Below are 27,858 nucleotides of genomic sequence, written 5' to 3' on the forward strand. Positions count from 1 at the left end.
TATTTTTGACATCAGATTGTGAAGAGTGTAGTAGTACATCTCTCTTTATGGTAGAAAAATAAAACTCTCGGTGGAGAAAAATTTTTTCAAAAAGGTACAAAACCTTCTGTGATACAAAGAGAAGCAATGCGTGCATTTTAAATCTCAGGCTTTGCGTATTTTTAAGGAGATCAAAATTCCAAGTGAAAATGCTGAAATGCATTATTACAGCAGTTTTCTTCCCAAGACTTCAGTCTGACAGTAAACCTTCTGGAGACTTACTGAAGATATCATCAGGGAGAATTATCCAGAGATACTTCAGCTGCAGTTATGCAGCATTTTCAATATACAGTACTCCCTTTTTGGACTTCTGACTTCTACATGAATATTCATAAATGCTCTCCTTATCCTCTCCCCTTTCAAGTAAAAGAAATATGCATTTAATGTTGTCTGGACAGCCCTTTCATAATGTTGCAAAGGGCCCAGCAGCCACCACTGAAAAAGACAACAGCTGTCAAAAGTTGTGCATCTAGGTTAGCATCACAGACTATCTTTGCATCTGGAGACAATCATATGCCAAATATTAGTATACTTCTTGCAAGAGAAATGTTGATATGGCTTCTGGAGAAATTGATTTCATTAATACAACCAGCATAATTCTTTCTTTGCTTCTAGCCATGAGTTGCAGCAAACCAGTATTTTAGTCCAAATTTTTTTTGTTCAAATCCAGTATTAGACTCCCTCATTCTTCATATTATTTACCAGCTGCATCTTGGGTTTAGAGAAGATGGTCTTCAGTATCATCTTCAGTACATATACTAGCTCCGATATGTGATTCAAGGAGTTGACTTAAGGAAGAAACATGAAGAACAACCTGTATCATACTATGGACTGCCAAGGTCACTCCTCCATTTCCAGTACATGTCTGGAAACGTATTATTGCTAAGAAAGCAAGAAACCTTCCTCATTGCTTAGAGAAGTCAACTTATACTTGTCTTCTTCTGTTCCTCAAGGTTTAATACAAAGAATGAAAGTAACAGCTGGCTCAGCAAGAGATGCTTGAAATCAAGGGAATTAGTTTTTTATCAGCTAACTTTCTGATACCTCAAGCCAGGATGGGAGCCTCTTGTGTACTTTTTGCATCCAAATATGTTGGAAAAAAATGTATATGAAGAAATGATGCTCCAAAGTAAAAGAAATTATGTTTTAGTCTCAGAATAGGACTGAAATACCTTTTTCTTTTCAGCTATTGATAGTAAAGATGGTAAAGAAGTTTTCAAGGAATAGGCCAAAGGGTAGTCTCCTCATAATTTCTCCTATAGTGAAATAGGCAGGACAAATCCACAAGCTCAGCATCATTGCAGAAATAGTCGGGCTCAGGATTATTTAAGTGCAAAAATATGAATGGGTGATGCAGAATATTCAGCATTCATTATGTAAATATCTCCACATGATATCTTTTGGATGTGTAGCAATATTAATACCAGATTGCAAATGGTACGGTGAATACCTCCTAAAGCCCATAAAAAACGCTTATTTTGTGACATCAAATATAACTGGTCATTACTGACCAATCAGTTTCTATGCCTGCCTAGGCTCTGTTTATGTAGTCCAGGTTTCTTCATTATAAGGTACAGGTATGGACCTAGGATCATCAACTGGAAGCAGAGCTCAACTAGATTGCATTCTTATATATGGAAGATGGATGCATTTGATAAAAAATTGTAAAGTGTATAGTATGTTGAATTTGGCTAAGATTGCTGAATCATAAGTATTTATCTGTGACTTTTTCAAAATCTCCTCTTGAAGAAAGACCCTTCCTTGCATTCCTGTATCAAATAGACAGCTATCAGAGAAACTTTACCAAAGTTCTGGAATTAAAAAAAAATGTTGCCACCCTGAGGAGGACGCTCTTGTTGTTAAGGTGGTTGATTATAGGTGGCAGCCTGTAAAGTCATTGCCAGTAGGTCTGCTCTATCATGAATGAGCAAAGATATGGAAGATCTGAGGGCCAGCAGAGATCAACCCAATTAAATAAAACTACCAAGGAATTGCAGAACAGTGGAAATGTCCAGAGACTTTCATATCTGAATGACTGCCTACTTAAAGTTAACGAAGATATGATTTAGCAAAGCTAAGAAGAAGTGGAACAGCTTCAGAAACCAGGAAATCTGAAGGGTAGCTACTAGAAACTTAGAGACTTGGCTGGAATTAACTTAATCAAAACAAGAGTGAAGAAAAAAAATGGTAGCCCAATATCTAGCCAGAGCAAACTTCAGGAATGGAGGCAGTGCTTTCAGGTCTTATTATACAAATGAATAGGTCACTATGAATAAATAAGACTCCTCCCCAGTTTTGACTAACTTTCTCATTCATTGTGACCTTTTCACTGTAGATGAGTTTATGCAAGCTGTTGGATATTTAAAAAGTAGAAAAGCCTGACTACTCAAACATTGTGGCATGGTAGATTGAAGCTAGATTTGTTCTGTGAATCCATGATTAAGGAAATAGGTCCTGAACAAAGGTAGGCTAGCCTGATAGTCCTGATTTCTAAGAAACAAGATTAGGCTAATATAAGTAAATGAAATAAGATGCCCAGGATAAAAGTCTTAACCTTGGTGTAAATCAGAACAATTGCTGGTGAAGGAAAGGTCTTGCATACATGTTTTTAAAAACAAGTATCTTAGGTTCTGAAATAGCCAACGCTGATCATAACACTCAAAATATATTTTGGCTGTCTCTAGCCATAATTTCATGCCAACACCTCCTCCCCCCCCCCCCCCAAAAAAAAAAATACTGCTTTTTCAACTAAATTAGGTTGTTCAGCATCTCCAGTTGTGCCATGGTCCTGTATGGGTCCCAAACCTGGTTGCTAGTAAAGAAGAAGATGGCTTCCATTAATACTTTTGGCTATACATGCCTATACACCATGCTTGGGTATACAAGGGTGGGCGACATTAGTACTGACTGGCATTTCCATAGTCCATAGCAATGTTCATGGTTCTAATAGTTCAGTGCCCACTGTTACGGTATTTAGGCCATCAACTTCAGCATTAAGATATGCCATATTTTTTGCATTTGCTCTGTATGCCTGAGAAGTAAGGAAGAGGACACCTTAGGATACAGTTCTATTAAATTCTGGGTATCCTTTTAAGCGTGGGTAATCTTCCTACATTACCAGGAATTTTCTGCCTTATGGAAAACCAGAACTAACAGCAATGGATTGTTGTTCAGAATACAAGACTCTGTCTGTCAAGCCCATAAGATGTGACATTATGATCATTGGTCATTTGATTAGACTGTCCTGATTTGATGTCAAGCTGTGCTACAAATGTTTTTTTATCTGACTAGTCCTTTAAAACTTGTGCAGAATGGGCATTTTTCAGCTTTGAAAGTTGCTGTTTTGCAGAGTTCATCCTGAGGGAGCAGACTTAAACCCAGGTTCAGAGTAAAGACCTGCCTGCAGTTGCCGTGGAGGTAAGGGAATGCTCCCGAGCTGTGAAGACTTATTTTACAGGGAAGGAACTGGGAATAAAAACGTAGACATAACACAATTTTAATGAAAATTAAATGTAATCTACTTGAGGTCTCTTAGCTACCTTCTAGTTCTACAGAAGAAGTGCTGTCTTAATAGTTTATTAAATATTTTGATGATTAGCTCTCTTATTTTGGTAGACAACTATCTAACCATGGGGATATGTTGTATTTTCATTTCTCTGAGTCGTCATCTCTCTTTTGATACCTCTGTTGCTGGCCTTCTCTTATCTGCCTAGAACAACCCCAAGGAGCTTATGCAGAACTCTTGTAAAGCTGTAGCATGCCTCCATATCCCTTTTGATTTCCTCCTCCCTACGGTGGTGGTCCAGCTGACAGGTCCTCTCTCTGCTGAAGGGTCATGTTTGGCAGGCCTATTATGACTGACAATGGCCTAATTAAATTAATAGTATTCCCATGAGTTCAAAACCTGTGCATTCAGCATTGCTCCCATGGGGTGGGGGCTGCTGCCTGGCTGTGACCTGCTGTGCGCCTGCCAGACCCGGATGGGGACTGCACAGCCCGTAGAGGCATCTGCCCCTCTGGGCCAGCTGCCAGTGGACTGTGGTTGCAGAGTTGGCCTCTGTGCATCACTACTGCCATGTGTGCCCCCTGCCTGGCCATCTGGGCAGCTATTGCCCGGAAGATATTCCAGGTGTGGTGGTCTGCTTTGAACTGTCAAAGCATGTCCTCCTGGCCCCAGTTGTCCAGGAGGTCAGCCACAGCCAGCTGGGTCCAAGGTGCCAGCTCTGAGCAGGTACAGTCCTGCCACTGGCCCCCCTAGCAGGAATTTTGGTGTTCCCTATTGGAAAACTGAAAAACCCCCTGAATAAAAAAAAAAATCCCAAAGTCACTCTGTAAAATACCCCCAAATCCATGTTCCTCCACAAGTAAAACAAAAGACCACTATAAAGAGAGAGTGAAACACAGACAGCGATCAGTTGGACAATGTTTTATTGATATATCCAGTATTAAAGCAAGTCTCTTATAATAATAAAGTGAACTCTAAATACATGTTTCATGAATACATGAATATATATTTTGATGCCCTCCCACAGGGGGCCGGCCCCCACACAAGGGGTTTGTCCCCCACACAAGGGGTTTGGCCCCCCCCAACAGGGGGTTTGTCCCCCACACAAGGGGTACGGCTCCACAACAGGGGGTTTGGCCCCCCCAACAGGGGCCAAATGGCCCCTGCAGGGGCCACCACCCCTCCCTGCAAGGCCCACATGCCTCACCCCAGCCCCCCGATTGCTGCCCCACCTGGCCCCATCCCCCAAACTTGCAGCGCGTGGAACATTTTTTCATTCCCACACGTGCCTGTTGCCCCTCCTCAAAGGGGTTTGAGATGGAACAAGAGGCACATGCACGCTTGTCTGGACGTGCCAATGGATGTCATTGCTTGAGATCCTTTGTCATCTTTGTCCTGCCTGTTACACAAGCCCAGAGTTCAGAGAATCATAGAAAATTAGGATTGGAAGGGACCGTAGGAGGTCATCTAGTCCAACCCCTGCTCAAGGCAGCGCCATCCCCAACTAGATCATCTCTGCCAAGGCTTTGTCTAGCCCAGTGGTTATCAAACTGTGACAGATTATGGACCATCTATTTAAAATGATACAACCTTAAGTACCACCAGCAAGCTTCTGTCATATAAAAATAATTATAATAAATCTGTTAACATATACCACTGACAGGCTGTCCGCATACCACTTGTAGTATGCATACCACAGATTGGGAACTGCTTGTTTAGCCAGGTCTTAAAAACCTCCAAGGATGGAGATTCCATCACTTCTCTAGGTAACCTTTTCCAGTGCTTTACCGCCCTCCTAGTGAGAGAGTTTTTCTAATATCCTACATAAACCTTGCTTGCTGCAACTTGAGACCATTGCTTCTTGTTCTGTCATCTACCACCCCTGAGAACAGTCTAGATGCATCTTCTTTGGAACCCCTTTCAGCTATTAAATCCTCTGTCTTCTCTTTTCTAGACTAAAAAGATCAGTTCCCTCAGCTTCTCGTCATAAATTATGTGCCTCTGCCCCTAAACATTTTCATTGCCCTCCACTGGACTCTCCAATTTGTCCACATCCTTTCTGTAGTGGTGGGCCCAAAATTGGACACTATTCTAGAAGTGGCCTCACCAGTGCTGAGTAGAGGGGGATAATGACTTCCCTTGACCTGCTGGCAATGCTCCTACCAATGCAGCCCAGTTTGCTATTAGCCTTCTTGGCAACAAGGGCACACTGTTGGCGCATATTCAGTTTATTGTCCACTGTAACCCCCAGGTCCTTGTCTGCAGAGCTGCTGCCCAGCCAGTCAGCCACCAGCCTGTACTGGTGCATGAGATTTTGCACTTGCCCTTGTTGAACCTCATGAGATTTTTTTGTTTGTTTGGTTTTTTTGTTCCAATCCTCCAATTCATCTAGGTTTCTCTGAATCCTAATCCTACTCTCCAGCATATCTACTACTACTCCCAGTTTGGTGTCATCTGTAAACTTGATGAGCGTACACTCTATACCAGAGTTCTCTCCTTACTTCACTTTTGCAGTTTAAAGGTATAAATAGTTGGCCTCCTCCCAGTCCTTGCTAATCTCCTGTGATCCTGCTGTTCCTCTGTTACTTTAACCCTTTCTCCCAGTCTGCTTTTTCAAGTCTTTTCTGTAATGTGCAAGTCCAAGTTTAGCCCTTGTAGGAGAAACCGATTGTTTCATGTCAGTTTCTCTGCTGTTCACACAAAGCAGTGACATCCAACTAGACCAGTCAGTTTTCACGCTGCTGCAACTTGCAAAAGCTCTGAGCAGCGGCACTAGGTGCTGTCTGAATGCAGACCTTGGAAGATAGTGTTGTGCTGGAATATATTCTGCTCAAGTTTAGAAGTTTCTTTTTTCAGTAACAATGGCTGGAAACAACTATGTTGAATGAAGCTGTAGATTTGCTCAAGTTGATAGTGCTGGCTTGAGAGAGCTTCTTCCAGTCAGAAAAATGGATTTATCAGGTGCTGTTCATATTCATTACAGAGTCTTCTCCCCCCTCTCCCTCCTTTGGTTATTTGTTGGTGGTGCTGATTACTATTACTCGAGCACTTCATTACCAGTAAATATAACACCAGTATCAATGGAAGGCAAAACCTACATCTTCTTTCTGCTACTAATGGGATAATTGCCAATTCAAGTTTTGCCCTCTGGTCAGCTCATTATAAGATGGAGATTCTCTTTTCTCAAAGTGGCTGTCCCTTCTCTAAAACATTCTTTGGTGAATGATAAATTAAGATTTCTTATTTCCCCTGCCTAGATGGTCTAGCACAGAGGTTGGCAATCTATGGCTGAGGGACCAGATTCGGCCCATGGAGCCATTCATTTCAGCCCATGGGGCTGGGGTTTTGAGTGCATTTGGCTGTGGATGTTTTTCCTGCACTGCTCTGGGGAGAAGCAGCCGCTGCAGGTGGGTCCTAGCACCTGCCTTTCCACCTCTGACCTGAAATATGTTGTTCTGGTTGCCGAATACCATTGTGGAATGGGAAGTGTTTCAGGGAAGCTTTGAATTTCAGCTTTTTTCTATATAACTGGTATTTAATTTCTAGAACCTCGTTCCTCTGTTTCTCTCTGTTCTAAATACTGATATAGACTGTAAATGGAGGCTTTTTTTTAACTTTCTCCATATCATGTAAATGCTCTAGGAGATTCTTCTCTCACACCCCTTCACTGGTTGTTCTTGTGATAAATATGACTGTTCCCCTGTTCCTGATGCCAGGAACCTCTTTTCACGAAAGTTTGCCTGTATAACATTTGATATTACATGTTTGCAAACATCCTTGAAATATGTAGAAATTTCACTTGCTTTTAACAAGGTTTCTGCGTGATTATTAAAATAAGATCAAGTAGGGGAATCTTAGCATGAAATATGGCTTATTAAGGCTTATTAAAATGTATTAAGGCATTGTGGTTATACAGAATTAGTAATGGGATATTGAGCCTTTCAACTTGGTGGGTTAAATTATTCCCACATAGGTAATAATCACAAATTATTACTAGCTGTTGGCTGCATGTTAGTCTATATGAAATGGTGGATCATTGTGCTCGGGGAATAATTACCAAATGTTCCCCAGGGGTCTGTCCTGGATCTGGTTTTGTTTAACATCTTCATTAATAATTTGGATGATTCAGTAAGCACATGCTTACTTAATTTGCAGAAGACACCATTCTGGGTGTAGTTGCACGCATGCTGGAGGGTGGGGCAAGGATCCAAAATTCCCTGGATAGATTGGAAGAATGGTCTGCTATCAATCAGATGAATTTCAGTAAGGATAAGTGCAAAGTCCTGCACTTCGGACATAATTGCATGCACAAATGCAGACTGGAGAATGATTGTCTAGGCTGCACTATTACAGAGAGAGACCTGGGGATTTACGGTAGACCAGTGGAGGCCTATCTTTTTGACAGCTGTGCCACAAATTAGCATTGTACCTTCAGTGAGTGCCACTCCAATCCCTTTCCCTTACCTATTACGCTGCTCAGTGCTCTGCTTCCTGCCCTGTGCTTCCTGAGCAAGTTGCTGTGCTTTCTGCTTCCTACCCTGTGCTGCCTGCTTAATCTAATGCTCTACTTTCTGCTCCCTACTTTATCTACCACTGTGCTGCCTGTTCTCTTCCCAGTCTGCTGTGTGCCACACACAGGCTGCCCATGTCACTTGTAGCACCCATGCTGCAGGTTGATCACCTCTGTAGTAGAACATAAGATGAATATGAGTCGGTGTGCTGTTGCTGCAAAAACAGCTAACCCCATACTGGGTTTGTTTAACAGGAATGTTGCTTGCAACTCTAAGGAAATCTGTCTTCTGCAATATTCAGTACTTGTGAGGCCTCACCTAGAGTGTCCAGATTTGTGCCCTACACTTAGAGAAGGATGTGGACAGTTTGGAAAGAATTCAGTGCAGAGGCACAGAAATGGAGGGGCCTGGGAGACGAGACTTACAAGGAAAGGGTGAAAGAGCTTAGGTTATTTAGTGTAGAGAATAGAAGACTGAGGGCAGGATTTGATAATAGACTTCAAATACCTGAAGGATGATTACAGAGTGGATGGAGATGGACTTTTCTTTATGGGAGACAGAATTAGGGGCAATGGCTTCAAGCTGCAGGAGAGGAAATATTAGATTAGAAATTAGGAGGAACTTTCTGAACAGGAGGGTGGTTAAGCATTGGAACAGGCTACCAAGAAAAATTGTGAAATCTCCATCCTTGGAAACTTTGAAAGGAAGGTTAGACAGACAGTTGGCTTAGTCATGGATGAGCCTGCCTTGAACAGGGGGTTAGACTAGATTACTTTCAGCCCTACTTTTCTATGATCAATTGTATTTGGTCATGCTTTTAGCAGAGAAGTGATCTTTTTGTTTAATATCTAAGTCCATTTTCTGCAAGGGACTGTCTCTGTCTTTTTAGAAAATCATTTACCACTTTCCCATGCTGTCCCACTGTGGTGGTCTCTGAGGAGAAATAAAAAAAATGGAACAGACTATGGAGAATAAACAGGTTTTTCCTTCAAGGTAATCAGTCCCTTTAGCAAAGAGTTGAGCTATAGCTGTGAAGATAGTATATGGTTCATCTACTCTGTTTTCTGAACTCCATGATCTGTGTCCTAATAGCATCAGAGCATCTCTCACACACTAAATAATTTTGCAAAGGACACATTGGTATAGGAGGCAAAGGTGAATTTTCAAAAGTACTGATGTGGCATAAAATCAGAAGTTCCAACAAAAGTTAGTGGGATTTATACTAGAAGTTATTTGGATGCTTTTGAGGAGGTCATTATACTTGGTGTGACCTCTCCAAGGTCACACAGGAAATCTGTTCCAGGACAGAGACCTGAGCACAGGTATCCTGAATCCCACTGCAGTCCCTTTCAATGCAAAATCTTCCTTCCGTTTTGTGGCCGGAGGACTTCCATTGCTAAGATTGTTAGCTGAATGCATTCCCAACAAAATGAAATTATTAGAGACAAATTTGGGGAAGAAACATTAAATTAAATGTATACTTTAAATAAGTGTATTTGTGTGTCCCTTTGAATTATTGAAAGGAAAATAAACTGCAGTTGTTTTTCTCTGTATATGTATAGCGTGAAGTTTATCTTGTGTGTTTCTGTTAGCTTGGACACAAACAATTAGTCTCTCTTTGTTTTTACTTAGTATCACAGATGTCAGAGGGAAACTGTTAGGTTGATTAGTTAACTCTTCCATTCCATTCTTCTAATGGAAGAATGTTTAAAATGCATACAATTCTTTCTTTTCCTATTAAAAACCTATTTTACAACCGAAACTTTGAGTATGTCTAAACAGAGGTCTAACATTGCTGTCTGAGAGATTTGACATCTTATTGCAGAGGTGCTTTTGTGACCGTCCCTGCTTGCAGACAAAAGAAGTTTATTGGCAGAGTCATATATTTCATTAGTTAGTTTAGGGTCAAACTTGCATTTGCTAGATTTTCTGTGGGCCTGTTTGCGGTGGAGCCTCTTATTTTAAGCATTTTTCAATCAGAATTTAGACACGCTTTGTATTACTCTGGACATGTTTTTGTTATGAAGGGACGTGTGAACTTTGGTCCTCATGTTTAAAGTCAGTTATGACAGGAGCATAAATACTTTGACTTGTAGAGGATGGACTTCCTTACCAGCTACTTTCAAACTGAGAAGCAAACACTGAGTAAGTTGGACTTTGGTTGCAGCAATAATAGAAAAAATATTTCCTGGATCAGCATCCAGTTCCTCATCCTATTTGCATAAAACTTCTGTGATCAATTGAAACTGCAAGTGCTCAAGCTGGGATTATGTTACCCTCATTTCCAAAATTAATGTTCTGTTTCTGTGTGCTTTTTGCATAAATGTCTGGTCTCCTCCCTGCCCCAGCTCCCTCCCTTGCTTCCAGAAACACTTAGAGGCTGACTGCCAGACTTGGGTCTTTTCCAGTCTAGAGAAACCACACACACAGGACAAAAGATCATCTGCCACCTTAAAACCAAGTTGGGCCGAGTGCTTAGAGACCCAGCACATCCCGTTTGCTTCTACATGAAGCTATTTAGAGCTGAGCCTGCCCGACCAGAGGGCATTCAACACCTGTTAGGAACAGGAGCTGTCCTTGGTTATCCACAAACAGGAGCTGTTTTTGGCAGAGTTGACCGTTGCCATTGCTGGCTTCACCATGGGGAAGGTGCAGGCCATGATGGATTACCCAGTGAATTCTACAAGACCTTCTGGCCCCTCCTCAGCCTAGACTTCCTGTGTATGTTTCAGGAGAGCCTCAAAGATGAGACCCTACTGATCTACTGCCTCGAAGTCCTTGTGCTGCTGCCAAAGAAAGAGGATCTTGGTCACATTAAGAACTAGGGACCAGTATTACTCCTGTAAATCTGTCAAACAATCCTGACCAAAGCCCTGGCCAACCAACCCAAGATGGTCACGGTCTCAGCTGTAGGCCCCAAACAGAACTACTGCATACCTGGAAGAACTATCCAGGAAAAGCTGTTCCTCCTGCATGACCTGCTGGCAGTTGTGGAACTCTTTGGCCTGAATATTGGCTTTGTCTGTCTGATCAAGAAAAACACTTGATCAGGTCAACCATGTATTCTTATTCCAAACTCTGGAAGCCTTTGTCTTTGGACCCCTCTTCAGCTCAACCATCCAGCTCCTGTACTGGGACATTTCTTACCTCCTGAAGGTGAATGGGAGCACAGTGTGTCCTTTTGCCAGCATTCAGGGGCATCTGGCAGGGCTGCTCCCTATCTGGAATGCCCTATACCAGGGGTGCTCAACCTTCACCCTGTCACCATATGCAGCCTACAGAGCCCCCCACAGGTCAGAAAATTTGGCAGCAGGGGAGTGGCGGCCCTTAATACAGCCACTCTACTTCCTGTCAAATTCCCAAACCCCAAGTCCCACACCAGGAGCTGGACTGGACCGCAACACTTTGCCCCTCAGGTCTTGGCTATACCTCCTTCACTTCTGTTGGGGTGGGCAGTGCCCCCATCCCCTGTGGGGCTGGGTTGGGGTCTGGCCATGTCCCCTTCACTCTTCATAGGGGGCAGGGTCTCCTTTCCCCTGTGAGGCTGCATTGGGGCCAGCCTGCCCTTGTCCCCCTCTGCACAGCCTGATGGTGCCCATTGTGCCTACCTACAGCTGGACCAAGCACTGCCAGTCTGACCTACCAGGCAATAACGTTGAGCACCACTGCTCCATATGCTGTCTTGGTGCCTTATGGGCCTGACCCTCCCATTAGCTGCAGCCCCAGCTGCTGGCTCCACAGCTAGTGACAGTGTATGTCAATGGCATATCTGTTTTTGTGAGTAGTGATGGTGACATCCAGTCCCTGACCAAGTGTTAGTGGGCCTATGAGCATAGCTTCTCAGCCAGTATCAACTGGGCTAAAAACTACAAGTTTCTGCTGGCCATTCAGGCCCCAGACCTGTCTGGAGGACTGTCCTTGTGCTGCAATGGCTTCAAATCCTGAAGCATTTTCTTAGGCCCACTAGTCTATCTAGAAAAGAACTGGGGAGACCCTCAGTGAGGAGGATGAGGCATGACTCCAGCAGTGGTGCTGGCACCTGCCTATTCACCCGTACCGCATATGGGTTCTGGTCATCAACAACCTAACAGCTGCTCTGTGGCACAGGTGTGTCATCCTGGACCTGCCAATGGCCCTGCTCAAAATGCTGCAGAAGCTCCATGTGGACATCTGGAATGGGCACCACTAGCTCCAGTGGACTGTCCTGTACCTGCCCATCAATGAAGAGGGTTAGGGCCTGATTGAGCTGAGAAGCAGGGTGGCCTCCCTATTCCTGAATGCCCTTCAGTGCCTGCTCTTTGCTGGTGAACCTTTTCCCTGGTGATAGCTGGTCTTCGCTTTCCTGCATCTTGTGGAGAGGACCTCAGCCTTAATTGGGAATTTTTTCCTCTTCAATCCTGATCACCTGAGCTGGGTTGCTGTCTCTTGCTTCCACCACAGCCTCACCTGGCCAAGACAGGCACCTGTGATTTCCATAGTTGTTGCAGAAGCCCATTGGTTCCTAACCTGGCCTTGCAGCAGAGGTCACTGAGCCATACTTTGGGAAACCTCATTGCTTCCCTAGTCCAGTTGCACTCCATCAAGCTGACCATTCTCATCAGGTCGGCCCAGCCTACCTGGCTTTTGGTAAGAGCCCTCGCTGACTTGCTGGGCCTGCACTCTGTCCGTTTCTCCTCATGCCTCTTGGCTGAAGTGAAAGCTGCTCTCCCTATGGATGCACTTGCTGTCCTGGAGGGCCACCTCTCCAAATGAGTCCTTGTTGGCAGCTCGCTACAGACCTCCCCTCACACTTCTTGCCTCTCATTACTACCTAATTTTAGGCATAGACAGCGATGAGAGTAGCAATCCTGGGATTCTGCTGTCCCTCCCTGTTCCCGTAGAGCAAAGTAATGAGATCTGCTTTGGGATCCTGTCTGGGAAGGCACTGTACGTGTGGACGATCAAAGTACACCATGTTCTTGTCTTCACTGCTTGCTTTGACAACCTGGAGGCAGTGCCTAGTGGCAGCAATACCAGCGCAAGCCCTCCCAGCCTGGTGCACCCTGTACAAGCTGCCCACTGCCAAGAGAACTGGTGACCTCCAATAGCAGCTGCTGCATGGGGCCCTGGCTTGGACACCTTTATCTTCCATCAAGACCTGGCAGTGTCATCAACCTGCCCCTTCTGTAAAAAGGAGGTAGATGGAGAATCTCTTCCGTGCCTTCCTAGATTGCCCCAACTGTGACCATTCCATACAGTCTTCAGTGCCCTCTTTGGCGCAGTGGACTTGAACTTCTCTGAAACAACATACATTTTCGCTATCCTGTACCAAGCAGCCGAAGAAAGGGTGATCTGTCCAGCCAGATTTCTGCTTGACTGGTCCAAGGTGGCAGCCTTGAAAAGCTGCAGAAATCAGCTCGCAGGGAGCCAGTTCTGCCGACGTCCTAGAACTCTTCTGCTGCTTGGTGCAAGTGTGTGTCACATTTGAGTTTGGTCATGCCACCTTGCAGCAAAATGAACCAGTGTGTTGCGCTAGTCCATTGAGGGGGCACTCTGCAAGGTGGAAGACGCAGCTAGTCCTAAATGTGTAACCCCATGAAGGTTGTTGAGGGGAGGGGGTTTCAATCTCTGGTAATATGAGTGTTTTCATTACCAACATGTTTCATGCTTGGCCCCTGGGAGAGCCAAACACCTTTGCACTTCCATCTTTTGTTTTTAATATTTTTATAATAAAAGCTTTAAAAGTTTTTTTTTTTGTTTTTTTTTTTTTTTTTTTTTAAATCTTTCTCTCTCTCAGTGAGTAGCCCCCCTTTCTCTCCTAGGCTCTGTTATACAGTGAACACAGAAATTGGCATATACTGCTCTTGTTAATTTATGCTGCTGCTACCATTACTGTAAATTTAAGTTGTTCATTTAGTGGAAGAAGATCCTTCTAATTCCATGCTGTTTAAAATGAATCATATGTTTTTTGCAATAGGAGGTTTCTAATCAGCTTGGGGAAAAGGATATTTATTTTTTATCTACCTTGTATTTAGTTAATGTTGCAGGTAATCGTGTGATGCAGAATTGGGAAATTTATCATGTTTTTCTTTTGTCCTAGACATCTTCAGGTATCTAAAGCCAAACCAGTTTTAATGTAAGGACAGCAGCAGGCGGTATAATGCGGAAACCAGGCTCTCAAACAGGTAAGTGGTATTGACTAGTGTAGGCAGAGACCTGTAGTTTAGTTGGGTATAGGCTAATGACTCGATTATAAATTGTTGTGGAGCTGAGGCAAGAGGGGAACATGCGAGATGTGTGCCATAGTCTAGGACAGGGCCCTCCATGAAGGGAATGGACTGAGTCTCATTGAATTGTTTAGGCAGGCCTCATTACAGAATGATCACTCAGACTGGTAGAAGTTAGAGAAGAAAAATCCCTTGTAGGTTATTTCATCCATCTTCATCCCAGCACAGCTTCTTCAGGACATATGCTGAGTTTAACAGCTATGGAGACTGCTTAGTCCCAGTGATGTTGTAGGGTGCATTTCCGGTCTAATCATTGGGAAGCTTGCACTGTGGCTGTCTAGCTGTTGTTGCTGTCTTTGGATTAAAGGTCAGGTTGCAGTTTCCATTTCTGTAGACCTGTTTCATGTTTCCATGTATCAGTAAGTGTCACAGGCTTTTTTTTTAGCCAGAAGTGCTAATTCTTGCTAACTTCATGGCACCCTTATATATGTGAGGCATGATGTTAGGTGATGTTATTGCCCTGTGGACCCTGTTCCATTCATTGTTAGTTCTCCTGGCATGAAGAGAGCTGGTGCTCTGTTGTCAGAAGCCTCTCCCTCGTTTCAGGGTGGCATGAAACTGAAGATCAGCCTATCTTGTGGAGCTCAAATATATCTCAGGTACTTCTGGTGGTCTGAATCTTTTATCCCATAACAAGACGATTGTAACTGTAGGCACAAGGAATGCTCAGTAGTTACATGCAAGCTTCCTGTGTTGTTTGTTTAAACAAAGGGGAAAAGCAAAGTAGGCTGTCTGCAAATGAGCTTTTCAAGGCCTTTTTATAGAAATATTGATTTCCTTTACTGTTGTTCCATACATGTGCATTTGACTAGTGTGATTTTATCACTATCATTACAGGAGAATGCTGGGGGGAGGGGTGGAACAGTAAAGTGTGCAGCATCCTCTGCAGTTCTTTGTCCACATCTGCCACATACACACAAGGTTTACCACAGGAGATTCCTGTGCTCAATTTCTCTCTCCCTTTTCTATATTTTTAAGCTTCCCCTTTGTTTCTCCAATGGCACATCTTATAGGAGAATTATCTTCTTTCTAGTGCCACTTGTCCTTTAATGAAGTGAAAGCAAATGAAGGAAAACAGGGAACAGGGAAAGCATGCTGTGAGGCAGCTGGAGGGCCTGGTAATAAAAGAGGCAGGTTGCTGATTAGTCAGCAATGTGGCCTGAGACCTGACTAGCTGAATTCAGCCCTGCACACAGCTTGTCATCTTTTTGCCTCCTAGAGCAGGGTGCCTCCTGCCAGTGTTGCCGTTGTGACCTTTGCCCTGTGAATGCAGTACCATATGTTCCAGAATCAACAACTGTGTTGAACACAGATGGGTTCCTGTTCTGTTTACCTGGTTTTCTGTAATGCATTTGACTTTTTCAGTCAAAATAATTTGCAACGAAATCTCTCTATTCCGTTAGCTTCTTTCCCCGTGTGTTGCTTTCATATTCTCCCTAATGAAGGTTTTTGCATTTAAAGATATGTTAACAGTAGAAATGTGACTTTCCCACAGAAAGTGTGATAAAAAGCTGTCCAAGGTAGACAGCCATATGAACACATGAATGCTATCATGGAGGGCACACTCCTGCAATGCTAAAGGTTACATAAGACCCTTTGATAGTTTTGTCTTATCTGTAGCGTCTGTGCTTTGTATGCTTTATCCCTGCTTTCATAAAGAGTTGGCAGACCATCTTGCCCCAGGGGAAATAAGAGTTATGGTAAGGATATCCTTCCATTTTGCTCATTCGAGTCTGCATGGGAATACAGGCAGTCCTCGACTTACAACGTTTCGCACTTACAGCATTTATAAATTGACAACCTGTTTCAACTTTCTGACATCAGTTTCGACTTTACAACGTTTGATCCGATGTGACGCCGTGCTAGTGAACAAGTTTGCTGCATCACCCATCTCCCTGGAGAAAGTCTGTCCAAACTTCCTTGGAAACTTTCTTTAAGAAAGCAGACAGGACTCCAGAAAAACCTGCAGCCAAGACTTCTGAGAAGATTCCAGCCAAGAACCCTTCAAAAAGTCCAACCAAGTCACCTCAAAGATGTCCTTCCAAATCAATATGATTGCTATTTACAATATAAATACATTAATGTAGATATATTACTCATCTATAATTGATTGAGTGCAAAATTTGGGGGAATTTTTTATGAAAATAAAGTATCGGGCCTTGGTTCAGGAACCAATCCTCCATTTATAACATTGTTTCTTATGAGAAAATTGGATCCAAGTTACGTTTCAACTTAAGATGTGGTTTTCAGGAACCAATTGTGTCGTAAGTCCGAGGACTGTCTGTACTGTTTTGCTGGTTGGGCTGTTTTATGATGTCATAGTTGTGCACCAAGTCCCAGGGGTTCATATGAAAAACATCACCATTGAAGTACACACAGAGTCCCCATATCCACTATCTAAAATGCGTGAGAGCAAGGAGCAGCTGTTATGAAAGCATGGGTGACTGGAGCATAGTGAATATAAATATGAAAGAGAAAATGTAACAGTTTTAAAGTATTTCCTTGCCCACATTGTACAATTGCCCTTTCAGCAATGGTTTATTGCTTGGATCTTTCAGCTACTTCAGAATTTTTAAACTTTTTTTTATCCACATTTTTCCTCCTATCCTTTCACTGGGAACTACTTTTCCTAATCGAAGGATATGTTTCATAAAGTGCTACAAAATTGCTTTTGTGTTTTAAAAATAGCATTTCAAATGCAATGCAAAATAAATGAGCTGGCCTGTAATAGCAATAAGACATCTCAACATGTGCATTAGTCAACTATCAGCCTATGGCACCGCCTTGGTTGATAAGCAGTTCACCCAAGGAGGACATTAGTAGCTGACTAATGCATCCTCTGTTGGTGCTTACTGCTCTGTTGGGCTTCTTTTTGGGGGAGAGTTGCCTATTTCTTGGCATGTCAGACTTTGGGGAGGATCTTGAAAGAATTCCTTTATTTTTATGCCTCTTCACATTCTCTGTGGCCATCACCTTTGTGGCCAAAGAAGACTTGATGCGATACCCTATGGTGCCCATCAGCACTATTCATTGGGCAACCTGTTGGGGTGCTTAGAGCTGTCTTTGTCTTTTTCCTTCCCCAGGAATTGAGTAGTACCCACAGTGATTCCCGGCCCTAATGTCCTGGGCAGCGATCAGCCCGTACTGATGCTCAAACATCCGGTATTTTGTGTGTGTTGGGACCAGCATCCTTCAGGACTCTGGGGAAAGCCATTCGTGTCCAAGGGACCTGAATAGCCAAGAGAGGAGCTAGGCAGATGTGGGGTAAAGGAATAGCTATACTAACCTTTATTTGCCAATGGGGACCTGATCCAAACTCACCCCTTCTATGCATGCACCACAAAAGGAGTAGTTTCCTCACTCTTTCATTTCCATTCCTCACTAAATCTCTCTCTCTCAAGCCTGCCAGCTTTTAAGGTAGTTTAAAATGATAAAAACTGAGTTGAAAGTTTTTGTTTCTATGCCTCATTGTTTGCCATTATGGATGAATATTAGCATACAAGGGTTGATGAAGACCAAGTAGTAACCTGAGGCCAAATGTTCCTTCTCTTGAGCTCAGGGTGGGCTATAAACAAACAGGAGATTGGCTCCGGAAGTCATCCCTTTATGTGCCTTGTCCAGTGAATGTCACTACTATATGTTGTTTGGCAGTCTGTACAGGGAGAAAATGAGCCAAACAGTAGGAACTTGCCCTTGTCCTGGGGTCATTTCTTTCCTGGGAGGTACAAAATGCCTATGTCCAGTGAGCAGCTGCTTGAAGACTAATCTGGAATCCAATGGGCTCCCTCACTGACATAAATGCTTTGTTTCTTGCCTTAGCCATAGACTGGAAAGATGGTAAAAAGCACAAATATGGCCGCCCGTCAGAACCTTCCTCCCAATACCAAGGTAAGAAGGTGTTTCTCACCCCCCTTTTGAATGTATTGATTTGTCTGGGATGTAACTCATCTGATATGCTGAAAACTTAGTGCAAACTGCTTTTAAGTGATTCTCAGCTATAGAGACCTTGTGTAGAAATTACTTAAAATTGTGTACCGTGTTACAAAATGTGACAGTAAAAGGCTACAGATAAGTTAGCATCAGAAGGTTTTCCTTACTTAAGGTAAGTTCTCTCTTTTATATTCATATGAAACTGTTAATTCAAGCCTGCTTTTGTAGAGTGGGTGTGGTTGTGACTTTATCAGATCATTCATTGAATTCCTTCTTTAACAAAAGCAAAATGATTTCCCCAGCAAATAAAAGCCCACATGGGAGCCCCTTATGCATCATCCCATCTGTCAGTCTCTTCAGAGCTGACGGCAAGAGATGCAGTTAGCAGAACAAGAGTTAATCACCTCTCTCCCCTTGGAGATCATTGTTTATCTAGTTCAGTGGCCGCAAAGCCACTGGAACTAGGAAGGCTGCAATCCTGTGCAGAGCATCTAGGGCGCTGCCATACGGGGGAGGGGGGTGTGTGAAAACTCCCACACTTTACCAGAAGCAGGGGCGCATTACTTTGACCTGGCTCTGCAGCATCTGTGTAGATCTCTTGCTTCAGCTGGACTTTTTGCCACATTTATCTAATAGCTGAGTCAATCAGCTATTAGATAAAAGTGCCAGAATAGCCCCACTAAAGTACCTGATTCATACAGATGTTGGGAAAGCTGGGTTCAACTAACACAGTGCATCTTCTGGGCATGCCCTGGGCTGGGTGCAGGAGCACACTGAGTTTAAAGTAAAGAGCTGGGGGTTTCTTGGTGGTGGTAGTGGTTTTTTCCATGTCTGCAAGCAACCTTAGAGATTGTTTATAGAACTGGTGGGACCTGCTCTCTCTTCCAGGGATACGCATGCAAGTTCTGACTGTTTGGGCTATGTGTATAATTTATGACAAGGCTTTAGGTCTCACTTTCTAACAACCTTTTATAATTTTCTTTTGTTTGTGAAGTTTAATTTCAAGATTCCTCAGTGAACTCATCTTTAGAAATTTAAAGTGGCATAAATCACCATCTGTCTTTGTGTTAGGCAGTCTTGTTTTTCTTGGAGTCCCTGTTGAGGCTATCTTGAGAGCTCTGTCTGCTCTGGGGAAGTATTTGTTGGGTGTCTGTCATTGAGCCTTGAGTTATGGCATAGAAACCTATGCAGGGACCTGAGACACGGAAGAGAATCCCTGAAGATTGTCTCTTTCACCTCTGTCTTGAACATTATTTGCAATTATAGGCTACTATTGTGGTTTGTATGTTCTGTCTAGAGTCTTCCTACTGGGTTTCAGGGATTTTCCATAATCTCCCTTTTGCAGGGCATTGCATCATTCCCATGCATGGGGAGGACTGTTTTTTTGGTTTTTTTTAGTGACAAGGAATCTCTCTGAAATGAACATAAAGGCATACAGTCTTAGATGTATCAGTCAAGCTAAGGAATTACTGGAGAAGTGTGTTGTACTCAGGATTGAAGTAGGTAATTATCTATCTATTGGACAAGTACTTGGTGTAAAATAGGAATTGTCTTCTGGGAACAAATGCTCACCTGCATTGCTCGATATTCTGTACAAATTCTGAGTACTTAAGTGTGAATATGCAGACACAGTTACTTCCCAGATGACCACTGCCCTAAGCCTAACATGAAAAGGGTTCCTCCCAGAGATGAAAGTGGAACCAGGCAGTTCTTAAAAAAAGAAGAGTAATGATCTAAACCAAATGGGCTAATGCTTCGTGCAGGCTTACATGTTATGTTTCAGGGTAGGAAAGCAGAGTAAGTGGCAGTGCATTATGAGTGCCATGATTAGTTACACTGACTGTTAATCAAAATAGCAGTTAACCAGAGCCTTTGAAAACTACAGTAAAATACGACCTGCAGGAATTCTTCTCTTATAGAGTGAGAGCCTGTTTGGAAACATGCAACTAGGAAGGTCATTGATGTGGTTGGATTGTGAGCAGACACTGATATTCTGTCATCTTTCTGTGTTGAACTTGGTTAGACCATTCTGCTTTCATATTCACTCTTGAAACTATTTAGCTGGCTCACATATGGGACACAGATTTTAACAGGATGCTTTGATCTGTGTAGGGCACAGTCTCCTTCAGAGATGTGACCTGAAGTGCACATGCATTTTTTTTCAATAGGATTGATGATACCTTGAAAATTTAAATGCTAATGGAACCCAAACCAGATTTGAGAAAAACATAAACAGCTTTATTCAAATTCCAGGCAAAACTACATTAAATACAGCATTGTGAGGAGTTCATGCACAGGCAGGTTGGGGAGTTCAGGAGTTATGTTGGTCACAAGTATATCTTCTATGATGAGATGACTGACTGTGTAGATGTGGGAAGAGCAGTGGACATGATGTACCTTGACTTTAGCAAGGCTTTTGATATGGTCTCCCGCAACGTTCTTGCAAGCAAGCTAAGTAAGTGTGGGTTGGATGAATGGTCTATAAAGTGGATAGAAAACTGGCTGGATTGTCGGGCTCAGAGGGTAATAAGCAATGGCTCAATGTCAGGTTGGCAGCCAGTGTCAAGTAGAATGCCTCAGGGTTCAATCCTGGGGCCAGTTTTGTCCATTAACATCAGTGACCTGGAAGATGGGATAGAGTGCACCCTTAACAAGTTTGCAGATGACACTGAGCTGGGGGGAGTAGTAGCTACATTGGAGGGTAGGGCTAGGATTCGGAGAGACCTCAACAAATTGGAGGATTGGACCAAAAGAAATCTCATGAGGTTAAGTAAGGACAAATGCAAAGTCCTGCATTTAGAATGGAACAGTCCCAGGCACCAGTACATGCTGGGGATGACTGGCTAAGCAGCTGCTATGCAGAAAAGGTCCTGGGGGGTTACAGTGAACAAGAAGCTGAATATGAGCCAATAGTATGCCCTTGTTGTGAAGAAGGCTAACGGCATACTGGGCTGCACTGGTACGAGTGTTGCCAGCAGATGGAGGGAAGTGATTATCCCCTTCTATTAAACACTGGTGAGGCCACATCTGGTGTACTGCGCCCAGTTTTGCCCCCCCAACCCTCCCACAGACAGGATGTGGACAAGTTGGATTGAGTGCAGCATAGGGTAGTGACAATGGTTAGGAGGCTGGGACACAACTTCTGAGGAGAGGATGAGGGAACTGGGCTTATTTAGCTCAGAGAGAAGACCGAGAGGGAATTTAATAGTCTTCAACTACGTGAAGGGCGGTTCCAAAGAGGTGGACTGTTCTCAGTGGTGGCAGATGACAGAATACAGAGCAATGGTCTCAAGTTGCAGCAAGGGAAGTTTAAGTTAAATATTAGGAAGAACTTTCTCACTAGGAGGGTAGTAAAGCACTGAAATTGGTTATCCAGAGAAGTGGTGGAATCTCCATCCTTGGAGGTTTTTAAGACCCAGGTAGACAAAGTTTTGTCTGGGATGATCTACTTGGTGATGGTCCTACCTTGAGTGTGGGGTTGGACTAGATGACTTCCTGAGGCCCCTTTCAATCCTAATTTTCTATGATTCTGTTGTGGCTTGTCCCCTTGTTTGTTTGTTTTTTTTTTGGGGGGGGGGGGTGGAGCAGGTTTGCTTTATTTATACCAGAGGGCCCAGTTCTGCCAGTCTTACTTTAAGTAACACCTTCACTGGGGTTACTTACAGAGTATAACAATTCCTGAAACAAGGAATAGTACCAGAATCAAACCCTTAGTTTTGAATTTCTTGGTTCTTGTGTGCTTAAATGTCAACTATAACTCAATGTCATATTTCTCATTGAATATTTTGCTTCATTTCCTCTCCTTACAACACCAGAACTTTTTTGTTTATGATTTTGCTGAAAAAATTCTCAGTCTTATTTAAGAATATGGTGCTCCTAACTCATTGTATAGGATTTGTGATTTGCAGGAGGAGGTGAGGGGAGTACTAAAAAGGTGAAGTGTCAAACAGGAGTAAGTGAATATCATGCCTTTGGTACATTGTAGCAGGTTTGAGCCTCAGGGGCAGCCATGATGCCTCCTAATGGCTGTATGGCTCCTGCCTGGTTCTGTCTCTAAGGTTGCTCTCCCTTAATTGCTCACCCACCACACCTTGTTATTGAGTGTTAAGTAAGGGAGGCTGCCCGTGGGCCTTAGAGAGAGAGCCTAAGTCCAGTCAACTCCTCAAGGGGTCCCTCCCCACTAGTCTCAATCAAGCTTTGTGCTAAATAGGCCTTCTTGCCTGGCAGTGCCCCTGCAGGGCACCTATAGCCCAGAGGGCAAATTGTATGGCTCCATTCCTCCCCTACATCACAGCCCAAGCCTTGCAGGTGTTAGCACTTCAGCTGTTTGCTTCCCTTAGCTCCTCTCAGGATTCTCAGACCCCCTGGGTCCCTCTCTGCCCTTTATCTCTGGGTCCTCCAATCCCTAGTCCCTCACACAGTCTCTCTTGGCTGGGGACCCCTTTGTGCCCCACTCAGCCCCTTCCCTGGGCTGGTGGGCTCTGTTCCCTTGTCCAAACCCTCCTCTGGGCTGGGGAACCCTCTGTGTCCTGCTCAACCCCCTTCTCTGGGCTGGTGGTAGGCACTACCCTCTTGCCCTCTATCCCCACTCAGCCCCTGTTCTAGGCTAGGGAATTCTCTCTAGGCTTTAAGCCTGTCTCCAGCAGGGCTTGAGACTTGTAACTCAAGCAATCTTATCAACATAAAACAAAGGCCCCTTGCCTGCATCAACCCTTCTCTGCCACAGGGAATATTCTCTGGATCCCAGGATTGCAGAGTCTTTTTGTTTTCCCTACCTTCTTTGGTCTTTCAGGAGTCCTCCTGCCCTGCTGTAGAGAACTCTTCTCCTCAGACTCTCAGGGCTGGGGTCCCTGATCTGCTCAGGCACTAGGTGTATTTAGCCCCAGCCTGGCCCTCTTCCAGTCAGGTAAGCCTGCAGTCAGTCCCCACATTACCTGGAAGCTGTCTCTAAGGTAGCTTCTCCCATTAAAGTAGCAGGCACACCACAGTGCCCTGCTACATACATACTGGGCAGCCAGTGCTGGAGGCTAAGGGCCAGCTTCTCTTCCACCTATTAGGCATGTAAGGGGACTTGGGCACCTAAGTGCAATCCTATTCCATCCTGCTCAATTCCCTGAAAAACAGTTAATGAGAAATGCGAGTGGGTCTTGCTTTTGCTCACTGCTTTTTTGTGACTCCTTTTGGGTCAGGTGATCATGTCAGATGACAAAAGTAGATCCAATACAGATTTTTAAGGACTTGAACAGGGAAGACTAGACTTGCACGTAGGTGCTTATGTCTACTTAGACGTCCAGTAAGCAGAATAGAATCTTGCCCTAAGTCCCTCTCCCACAGAGCAAGCAACAGTGGGATAAGTTCTGCCCTCCACCTCACCCCTCTTGCTGCTTTGTCCCTGTGCTGCATTGTCCACTTTTCATAACAAGAGGAGAGTTTAGTCTCCATGGCCCATTCAGTCTTTGACACCTCTGCTAAATTAGTTGATGCGGCTAGTTAGTGCCTACTGTGATGATAGTTTGTATGAAGTGAACAATTGGGCCAAATCTTTCGGTGTAGGTGGTTGACTAACCATGCAGAAAACAATATTCAGCTGTTACCCACGTGGGCCAGATGTGAAAGTGGGTTACAGCAAAAAGCTCCTTATCCCACTGTATTGCCATGTTTGACATGTTTAAAGCCAACAAAGAATTAGAGAGTTAAGAGACAAAATAGTTGGCCTGTGTTATACAGGAGGTTAAACTAGATGTTTCCAATGGTGCCTTCTGGCTTTGCAGTCTATAAACACACAAACACTTGTCTGGAATTATTTAGACGGGGATGATCCTGCCTTGAGCAGGAGGATTAGACTAGAAGACCTTCTGAGGTCCCTTCCAGCACTATTTTTCTTTGGTTCTATACATGTAACAGCATGAGAAAGCACATAGCAAATGTGACCTCTCTTTACACAGCAAGCCTGGAGTCCTGGGCTTCATTTGATACTGCTGGAATTGAATATGCAAGTTAATGGCCACATACTTGAGTCAACATAGTAAGTAGGATTTGGGGAGGGGCAAGAGGAACAAAGCTTAAGATGATCAAGTTTGAGATATCTGTCTTAAAACTCTGCTCATGCTGTTTTCAAACAGTGTGTTTTGGATGTGTTCTCTACTGCCTGACCAAAAACACTCTGGAATGATCTCTTTCACTGTTTTTCATCATTAGCAGATTTCTCTTTCCTTGATAAAGTTCATTTATGTCAGTCCACTTGGTATACCATTATCTTAAACAAGTCCCTGCCCTTCTCTGTGCACTTGTTTCCTCATCTGGAGTATGAGGATAATGTTGTTTGTCATCCTTTGTAAATAACTTTCAGATTCGTGGATGAAAAGCAATATATATTAAGAGCTATATATTATCATCACTTAGTGCCAATACCATATATTGTATTTATCTGGAGCAGTGGTTGTCAAAGGGGATGCCATGAGCCCTTTGACAGGGATGCCATGGTGCAGGTGCCAATTTAAGTTAGGTGGATCTGCCCTGCTTGCCTCCTGAGGAGGCAGATTTGGGAGGCAGCTGCAGCTGGAGCCTGTGCACTTCCTGCAACCCTTCTTGGTTCAGGCCCCCCCCCCCAGTGCATCTCAAACAGAGGCATATCAGGCAGGTGTGACTCTTTCCGGGAAGAGCTTGTGGGGTTGGACCAGAAAGGGCTGTTGCATGAGTGCGTGCTCCAGCCATAGCTGTTTACACTGCCTAGCCAGAGGAGTGAGGCCACAGGAGTTTTGCCCAGGACAAAAAAACTCATTAGTTATGCCTCTGCTACTACCTGGTTTAGGTTTATCAGATAACCCTAGTATAGGCAGAAGTGTATGGCAGCATCCTGGTTGAGAACTACTGCGGTAAGTAGAGGCAGTAAAACAGTGGGTCTCAACTGGGGGTGCTGCCAAATTCAAAAAAGTTATGGAGGAGTGCCTTGCATCTAAAAAGGGTGAGAACCACTGCTCTAGAACTTTTCCCTAAACCACAGACCAGGGGTTTTCAGCTGGGGATACGTGTACCTTTGGGGGTACTTGGGATGGCCTCAGGGGTTACTCAGTCGCTGCTGCCGGAACTTCTGCTGCCATGCCACTAGCACTTCTGCCGCTGGCATGCTTGCCGATCAGCCACAGGCGACCCTCCCGTTCATCGATTGGCTGCTGTGGGATTCTCCCCTCCTGCCTCCTTCCTTCCCCTCACCCCCCGCTCATCAACAGGCCATTGGGGGACTCCTTCCTTCTCGACCAGCCATCAAGGGTACACTGACCCAAAAAGGTTGAAAACCCCAGCCATAGACCAAACTATCTTATGTTAAGGCAAGGGGTTAGAGACCCCAGAGTTCACTGTCTTGTTCATTGGCCATGGGAGTAATTTTGAATGGAAATATCTTGTATTTTAGTTTACTGTATTTATATAAAGGAATTAGAAATACTAGATTGTTAGGCTTGAACTCTGCCACACGTGGGTTTTTTTTTCTAAAAAGTCCTCTTCAGTAGAACTTAAACTTTTTTTAAACTTACCAAAATGTGAATTGCAAGCAGTGCTATAGACATCTTCACAGTATAGTGGGTTGGCAGCAAACTAGAAATAAGCTTACATGAGTTTGTACTCTGTTTTCAGTGACAGACAACTGTCTCAGAAATTCTTTGCTCGTGTTGGAATCCTGTAGGCTTGGTCTCTGCTTGATTTAAAACATTAGATGCAGAGAGAAAAAATACATCTACTGTTTTTAAAAAAAGGATGCGTGTTGAGTGGGAGGTATTTTTAGATAAAATGTTAAAAAGCTGTTAATTTCCTTATTTCAAAGTTGTTTAGTCTCTTAGCGTCTGATACAAAAATGGGATTTAATTGCCCGAATTGCACTTTAGGCAGAACTGAATGGCTTGTGTGTCAAAAAAAAAAAAAAATCTGCTAAAATGCTGAAGTACTTGGGAAACTGCAAAGCCTTGTGTTTTCAGACAAAAACACATTTAGATGCCTACATACTAGTTGTTGCACTTGGACAAAGCTGCTACCATCTTGGCTGAGCTGAACATTTAAGTGTCTTTCCATCACCTATAGTCATTTGGGATTCATAAATCGGGCACAGCTTTATATGCCTCAAGGGGCAGTCTGCATACTCACAGCATACTTAGCAAAGACTGGCAACACTGAGATAAGCATCCATGGCTGGTGTGGGTGGTTGGTGATAGTGGTTATCACCTGTATAATAACCTAGGCATTCTGTTGCCTTCTTGGTCATCTAAGTATCCAGATTTGATCATCTACGTAGCATTTTTGGTACTTGGGCACCTGGAGGAATTCTATTCCTGGACATGTAGCCCTGCACATATGCATGACTGTGGACAACTATGTAGGTGTGAAGACTGGGCATGCTCACTGGCAACAAAATATGAAAGACTTCTTACCTTCTTTCCCCCCGCTCCGTCAAGACCTGAATCAGTAGGACACTTACCCGGGAAGCCAGGAGACCTGGGTTCCAGGTCCGCCTTGCCCTTATGGGGTTTGAACCTGGGTCTCTGACTTCCCAGTGCAGCACTTGAACACCACAGGTCAGCCAGTCTCCTTTTCAGTACTCCTCTTAAAGCTGAGTCGCTAGCAGTGTAAGGGAGAAGCTTCTGTCTAACTGGGGAAAGGGCACAAGCTAGAACTAAGGGCCCCTTCTCTTCTTGGTCCCATCCAACTCCAATGTACTTCCCTTTCATGGCTGCCCAGGGTGCCAGCTTCAGAGCTCTGTAAATAAAAATATATTAAATGATTATAAAAACTAGTTTAAGTAAAAGTATATAAAAAGCTGTCCAGAGTGTGCTACTCTGTGGATGAGAGATGGTGGGAAAGTGATGTTTCTGTTATATTATTTGAGGAGTAGAGTCTTTATGTATTCTGCCATAGTCCTGAATGGGACAGAGTTAAAATTATATATGTAAGCTTAACATTTCCATTCCTAAATGTTAGAGTCCTTTCATATGCCAAGTTAAGCATGTGTAAGCATGTACACACTTTAACTATGTTTTTTATATAAAAAATAAGCTGATTAAAAACTGTTGTGAGTAATAGAAATGGTAACTGGCCCCCACAGATGCTCTTTTAATGACTTGGAAAAAAAGGGTCTCGTGGGTGCTGTTCAGGTGAATAGAAGCTAGTGTCATGGTGGCTTTTGTAGAAGATAATTTCTCAGGAGCTCATGTAAATGATGGAAGTTTTGATTGCTATTCCCCCTTTGACAGAATAACACTTTTGCCATGCATACCTGTACATTTGAAGAGCAGTACAAACAGACCCTTCCCTTTACAGCAGTTTTCAGCTGAAGGGGCTTTTCTATTGAATAAGGTCTGTTCTGTAAATCTCTGCCCTCATGGAGGATGCTTCAGTATTGCCTCAACTATGGACTGTTTGTTCTAGATACTTAACTGCTGGCCAGTCCACTAATCAGCTACTTCTTGCCATATGATTCCTGTTTGGAAAAAACAGCCTGTGTTTAAGCAGCAGCCATGAAGTCAATGGCATGTAAAAGCTTTTGGGGTGATTTAGATCTCATCCTTCAGTGACTTGTCCTTAACTCCAAGACTAAGCAGTATGTGTAATGCATAGCCTG

General features: G+C 43.6%; 1 protein-coding gene across 8 annotated transcripts in view; it reads left to right on the forward strand.

Annotated features, from left to right (window-relative positions):
• The window catches only part of SCMH1 (Scm polycomb group protein homolog 1), a 149,957-nt gene that overhangs the window by 22,481 nt on the left and 99,618 nt on the right, over positions 1-27,858 (forward strand). For 5 of the 8 annotated variants that reach the window (XM_019489050.2, XM_019489023.2, XM_059729653.1 and 2 more), the window contains exons 2-4: positions 3,389-3,456; positions 14,135-14,219; positions 18,141-18,209. In XM_019489050.2, the coding sequence (XP_019344595.1) occupies positions 14,195-14,219; positions 18,141-18,209 (94 nt within the window). In that variant the 5' untranslated portion in view covers positions 3,389-3,456; positions 14,135-14,194. Of the gene's footprint in view, positions 1-3,388; positions 3,457-14,134; positions 14,220-17,404; positions 17,586-18,140; positions 18,210-27,858 lie in introns of all 8 variants that reach the window. The other 3 variants (XM_019489037.2, XM_006259451.4, XM_014605108.3) reach the window with 2 other exon arrangements.

The sequence above is a fragment of the Alligator mississippiensis genome, chromosome 6 (genome assembly GCF_030867095.1).
Source record: "Alligator mississippiensis isolate rAllMis1 chromosome 6, rAllMis1, whole genome shotgun sequence".
Lineage (NCBI taxonomy): Eukaryota > Metazoa > Chordata > Crocodylia > Alligatoridae > Alligator > Alligator mississippiensis.